The sequence below is a fragment of the Pimephales promelas genome, chromosome 10 (genome assembly GCF_988280905.1).
Source record: "Pimephales promelas chromosome 10, fPimPro1.hap1.1, whole genome shotgun sequence".
Classification (NCBI taxonomy): Eukaryota; Metazoa; Chordata; class Actinopteri; order Cypriniformes; family Leuciscidae; genus Pimephales; species Pimephales promelas.
In genome coordinates, this window is record NC_142778.1 from 16,632,730 (window position 1) to 16,639,502 (window position 6,773).

General features: G+C 36.1%; 1 protein-coding gene across 4 annotated transcripts; it reads left to right on the top strand.

Annotated features, from left to right (window-relative positions):
• Window positions 1-3,066: 3,066 nt before the first annotated feature.
• LOC120485913 (extracellular calcium-sensing receptor) lies at window positions 3,067-6,773 on the top strand. 4 transcript variants are annotated; one of them, XM_039681706.2, is made up of 6 exons: window positions 3,487-3,686; window positions 3,843-4,131; window positions 4,241-5,050; window positions 5,176-5,400; window positions 5,594-5,717; window positions 5,872-6,773. In XM_039681706.2, the coding sequence occupies exons 1-6, from the start codon at window positions 3,487-3,489 to the stop codon at window positions 6,771-6,773; spliced, it is 2,550 nt and encodes an 849-aa protein (XP_039537640.2). The 4 variants fall into 4 exon arrangements, with proteins under 4 accessions (XP_088972770.1, XP_039537640.2, XP_088972769.1 ...); XM_089116643.1 differs by lacking the exon at window positions 5,594-5,717 and having other exon boundaries at window positions 3,568-3,686; window positions 5,176-5,377; window positions 5,878-6,773; XM_089116642.1 differs by lacking the exon at window positions 3,487-3,686 and having other exon boundaries at window positions 3,877-4,131; window positions 5,594-5,705.

A 6,773-nucleotide genomic window follows, 5' to 3' on the forward strand; every position in this document is an offset into this window, starting at 1 on the left:
AATGAGGACTAGGCATATTAGAAAAATATTACCAGTATTAGGATCCACCTCATCTTTTGTAGCAATCAGAGGCTAACACTATGGATGACTTTCTTATTTTCTTTCTTTCTTTTTTTTTTTTTTTTTACAGATGCAGTTGTTCAGCAACACCCAGGGGCAAAGATTCCAGACATACGAACGGCCATAAACAAAAGGATCTGTGAGTTAAGACACCAGGAGAAGAAAAAGTCCATGACTGAAGGACTGAACTGAAGGACTGGCCAAGGCTGGCCAATCAAAATGGGTCTTGATAAGTTAGCATGCAGGATCCATAACACCGCACAAAAGGATTGTCCTGTTTTTTCCACTGAGGGATTGTTCTGTTTTTGTTGCACTGAAGACTGTTTTATTTTATTACAATGAAGAACAGTAGTCCTTTAGGAAATGTTTTATTAATTATTTTAAGTATTTTTGTTCATTCATTTTGATTTTGTTTATCTATTGGATCACATAAAAATATAACATGTTTAGGCATATCCCTACCAGCAAACCAGCTTGCCGTTTGCCGAGCACATTATGTACTTTATGTGTACATAAGCTTCAGATGGAACCATGGTGACATGCCTTTCATTCTGTTTGTTCTCAGGTCACTGTCCCTTCAGCTGCTGCTTTTGAAATAAAGTGCCTTCGTTTAATGCGAACTTCATTGATTTCTTATTCAATCTATTTTATTTTAAAATATGTGACATTGTACATTAGATTATTTCATATTTACCATATATACACTATATAATATAATTATATATAATATATTATGTAATATAAAACAATATATTTTTCAATATATTTAAGACATATGTTCCCATATAAATTAGATTATATTATATTGTACATTAAGATATATTAGCTCATATAATTTTACATATATATTTTTGCATATATACAATGTCTCTTCCAATATATAATTTCATATAATGTGGGATATATTTCAATATACATAACAATATATTAAATAATATAATAATATGTATTTATTCAATATATGAAAACGGCAATAATTGCAGTATTTTCCCATATATTGCAATATATCACTTGCATATATAAAATATATTATTATAAAATATATCATGATATATTACTATGTAAATTTCACAATATATGGAGACACATGAAATATATTGTCACATAATATATTGAAAAATATATTTTTGTTGCGTAAGGGAATATCCATAATCCAACAACAAAACAAAACAAAACAAATCTTAGGAAGTTGTGTGACATATAGACCTTATGCACCAGAGAAACGTGGGCGCCCTCATCTTTAGAATATTGTCTTTGAACTTTAGTCCAGTCATTTTAAGCCAAAATGGGGGTCAACCTTGAACAAATTGCAACAGAAGCAAACTCAACTGATTTTGTATCCTAAATATGTCCTGAGTAAGGAAAAAAAAAGCCCCGAAGAATCCTATTAGGGGAAAGTTTAGAAAAAGACACAAATATATCCCATTCATACGCATATTCATTATTTTTCTCACGTGAATAGGGTAAAAATTTTAACCTTTAGATATCATCATGAAAATCACTGAGTTGATTACTTGCATCAAGACAAACAAAAAATGTATTGAAAGTTTTTTTTGCAATTGTTTGTTAACATGGACAAATGGTGGATAATCTAATTGTGTGCTAATTTGCATAATTATCCAAACAGATCTAAACAATGGGTATAGCAGATGAAAATGTTTTTTTGAATCTTGTTGACATATAACAGTAAACTATTTAATATTATGGTCTGAATGGAACCCATTTAGACTACCTATGAACATTAATACAGGAAGAATTACTTTAGAAACCAGCCTTTATTAATTATTATTGCAGAGATGGGGTTTGGGGTTGGGGCCGTGGGACTGTTTCTGGGGGATGAGTCTGAGGGAAGAACAGGAGACATGGGGAAGGAGAATCCAGAAGACAAAAGGTAGGTGAAATAAAAAGTGTCTGGATCAAAAAATCTAATTATGTACACAATGCACCCAAGGCCCAAACCCCATCTCTCCCATAATAATTAATAAAGGCTGGTTTCTAAAGTACTTCTTCCTGTATTAATGTTCACGTGTAGCCTAAATGGGTTCCATTCAGACCTTAACATTAAGTCTTTTACTGTTATATGTCAACAAGATAAAAAAAAAAATAATAAAAAAAACGTTTTCATCTGCTGTATACCCAATGTTTAGATCTGTTTGGGTAATTATGCAAATTAGCTAATACATAATTATATTATGCACCGTTTGTCCATGTTAACAAACAATTTCAAAAAACTTTTACATTTTTTGTTTGTCTTGATGTAAGTAATCAACTCAGTGATTTTCATGATGATATCTAAAGGTTAAAATTTTTACCCTATTCACGTGAGAAAAAGAATGAATATGCGAATGAATGGGATATATTTGGGTCTTTTTCGAAACGTTCCCCTAATGGGATTCTTCTGGACTTTTTTTTCCTTACTCAGGACATATTGAGGATACAAAGTCAGTTGAGTTTGCTTCTGTTGCAATTTGTTCAACCTTTTTTCATAAAATGACTGGACTACTTCCGTTTTCGCGGTCGCTCTGTATATCTCTATGGCATCGCTGTCGAGGAGTAATTAGCTGGTGAAGTGGATTTACTTATTGTAGAGTTAACAAAAGTTATCATGGGCATTGTAATGTTTATCATAAGCATTGTAAAGCAGATGTCTTAACAAATGTCGACCAGGAATTTTTTTACGAGCAGTTCATTCATACCTATGCAAGATCGCTGTCAAAATACAGACCGGAAGTCAAAAGACAACGAGCGCAGTGCTGAAAAGGGGCGGGGCTACATAAGGTCTATAACAAGGACTCTGTAACAAACACTAAACAGGCAGGGTATTTATACACACAGAACATGACGATCATGACGGGGAACAGCTGAGTGGAATGAACAGTGATGAGAGCAGACAGGATTGTGGGGAATGTAGTTCCAAAAGTGAATGACACCGTAGGTAAAGAGGACCTCTAGTGGACACCAGGGAACATAAACCAGACACTGTGACAGTTGTAGCCTGACCTTTTTTTCCTTTACGGATATAGCAAAAATACACAGACAAATAATAAAAGTATGCATTTTCCCAAAATCTGTACTGACAACTGTAAAATATAAATAATTATCATAGATAGGCTCACAGAGATTTAGGGTAAGGCAAAAAAAATATTTGGAAAATGGTTTTATGATGTACTCGCTCACTATTTAAATTTTACTCACAAAGTTCCATAATAATAAAGCTTTATTTTTTGATAAGGCATAGTATTTAGATTAGATTTTACATATTCATTTGTTATTTGTTGCATGGTTGCTATTACACGCCACCTGATTTAGCAAATTCTGTAACCCATGGAGACATACATAATGATATGCAGGGTAGCTAACTATAAAAACTTTGGGAAATAGAAACATCTCTTAGCTTTCTTAGTTTTTTTGGAGCTTGAAAGAACAATGATTTACATTTTTGTCTCTTTATTTCACCTTTCTAGTGCAGCTGTGACTTCAACCTGCTCTCCACAGGATGACTTTGATCTTCCAGTGTTCTTGTCGAGTGGAGACTTCACAATAGGAGGAATTTTTCCTTTACACTATAGAGTAGAACTTCCATCAACAGACTACATTAAGAGACCTTTGGCAGCACAGTGTCAAGGGTAAGGATATTTGCTTTTTTCCAATAATTTCTGGGCAATTCAATATTTGAATGCTCAAGTTAATTTGAATTGCGTTTGCCAAAATCAAATAATAAGATGCCAAACCAATGTTCTAAAAACAATTTTACGACGTTATTTTTGTGACTTTAAATGCAGGTTTGATCCAAGAGCTTTCCGCTGGGCTCTTTCTATGAAGCTTGCTGTGGAGGAGATAAACAATAGAAAAAATCTCCTTTCAAATCATACACTGGCTTACAGGATTTTTGACTCTTGCTCTACCCCTGTAACGGCTCAGAAAGCAGTCCTGGCAGTACTGAATGGGCAGGATGTTGTTCAGAGTTCAATGTGTTCTGGAACTAGTCCTTTATTAGGATTAATAGGGGAATCTGGATCTTCACAATCCATTGTTCTCTCCAGAACTGTGCAACCCTTCCAAATACCCATGGTAATAAGTTATTTTTTTCTGTTTATGTTATTTATCTTGGAAACATAAGCTCAGTATTTATATATTTTTAAAAGTATTTAATGGTATTTGTTTTTCTTCTGTTTTAAAGATAAGCTATTTCTCAACCTGCTCTTGTTTAAGTAATCGGAAGCAGTTCCCAACATTTTTCAGAGTGGTTCCCAATGATGATTATCAGGTCAAAGCTATTGCACAGCTGTTAAAAAGGTTTGGCTGGACATGGATTGGTGTGGTCACTGAAGACCATGACTATGGCAGATTTGCTTTACAAGGCTTAAAGCGAGAAATTGAAAATACTAACATTTGTTTGGCCTATCATGAAATGATCCCAAAAGACTATACCCAAGAAAAAGTCCTAAAGATTCTTAAAGTAATGAAGGAATCCACAGCTAAGGTGGTTGTTGTTTTTTCAGTAGAAGGGGAATTTTACCCTTTCTTGAGAGAGTTTGTGACTCAAAATATCATTGGAATTCAATGGATTGCAAGTGAGGCTTGGGTAACAGCTTCAATGTTAGCAGAAACATATCCATTCCTAGATGGCACAATTGGGTTTGCAATACGTCAAGGACACATCCCAGGTCTCCAGGATTACCTCAAAACAGTGACCCCAGAAAGGTACCCTTCAAACCCCCAAGTTCAGGAGTTGTGGGAGGCTCTGTATGGTTGTTCCCCCTCCACGTCCAACTTGAACAGTAATTTGCCCTCCTGCACAGGGAAAGAAACTCTCAGACAAGAACACTCTGCCTACATGAACACTTCCAGCCCTCGTGTGACCTACAATGTGTATAAAGCAGTGTATGCCTTTGCTCATTCTCTACATAATCTCATTCACTGCAGGCCTGGAAATGGTCCATTTGAGAATGCATCATGTGCAAACCTCAGTAATGTGTTTCCATTGCAGGTAAAACTGTTTTAGGCTTTATACTTGGAACATTTTTAATTTCGGTTACTTATGTCATTGCAAATCTGGTCTTTTCTGGTCCTTTAATTTTAATTTATTATTTTGTTTATTTATGTACTCTAAAGCTTCAGCATTATCTTGAGGATGTTTCCTTCTCAGTATCTGGAGAAAATGTTAACTTTGATAATAAAGGAGATTCAATTCCATATTATGATTTGATAAACTGGCAAAGACAGTCAAGTGGAGATATTCAGTTTGTGAAAGTGGGCCTCTATGATGGTGCTCAGAATTCTGGGAGAGAACTGGTGATTGAGGAACAGGCCATTATGTGGTCTAAACAACAGAACAAGGCAAGGTGTTGACTGTGCACTGCACTGCCATCTGTTGTTCTTTTCAAATAACTCACTATGTTGTCCTTGAGCTGCTTTAAATCAGAAACATTTGCTAATGTATGCTCCGTATAACTGAGGAAAACATACAGAAAATACATTTATGAAATGAAATAGAAATTTTGATTATATTTAGGCCTACTTTTTTTCATAGGTACCTGTCTCTGTGTGCAGTAATAGCTGTGCCCCAGGGTTCAGGACAGCTGCCCGTCGTGGGCAACCTCTGTGCTGCTTTGACTGCGTTCCATGTGAGAGTGGCAAGATCAGTAATCAGACAGGTAGATGCACTTTACTGCATGTTGAGTGATATTTATAATATGTGTAAATACTTACTTGCATTTACTGCCATTCATACAATTGCTTAAATTCTAAATCTCTCACATGCACTGTGATTCATACTTTTTTCTTTCTTTTTTTTTTTCTTTTTTATAGATTCAGTAGACTGTCTGCCATGCCCTGAAGACTTCTGGTCCAATGCAAACGGAACAGTGTGTGTCCCAAAAGTAGTTGAGTTTCTCTCCCATGATGCAATGGGAATCACGCTGACTGTGATAGCTATAGTTGGAGCCTTTCTGACTATCACAGTGCTGGGAATATTTTTGCACAACAGAGGAACCCCTATAGTCCGTGTGAATAATTCAGAGCTCAGTTTCTTCATCTTGTTATCACTGACTCTGTGTTTTCTATGCGCTTTGGTGTTTATTGGGGAACCCACATCCTGGTCCTGCATGCTACGACACACTGCCTTCAGCATCACCTTCTCCCTCTGCATATCCTGCATCCTGGGCAAGACTTTAGTGGTGCTGGCAGCTTTTACAGCTACCCGACCAGGAAACAATATAATGAAATGGTTGGGCCCAATACAGCAAAGAATCATAATCTTCTGCTGCACTCTAGTTCAGGTGGTTATATGTACTGTCTGGCTTGTAGCGTCCCCTCCTTTCCCCTATAGAAACACTAAATATCAGCAGTCCAAGATCATCCTGGATTGCAGTGTGGGCTCTGATCTGGCCTTTTGGTGTGTGTTGGGATACATAGGCCTTTTGGCGTGTGTGTGCTTTTTTCTGGCATTTTTAGCACGGAAGCTGCCTGGCAATTTTAATGAGGCCAAATACATCACCTTCAGCATGCTTATATTTTGTGCAGTGTGGCTGGCATTTGTACCTGCATATGTCAGCCAGCCTGGTAAATTTACAACTGCTGTGGAAATTTTTGCTATTTTAGCTTCTAGTTTTGGCCTGCTCCTCTGCTTATTTGCCCCCAAGTGTTACATTATTTTATTAAAGCCTGAAAAGAACACCAAGCAACATCTCATGGGAAAAGTTATCAAATGA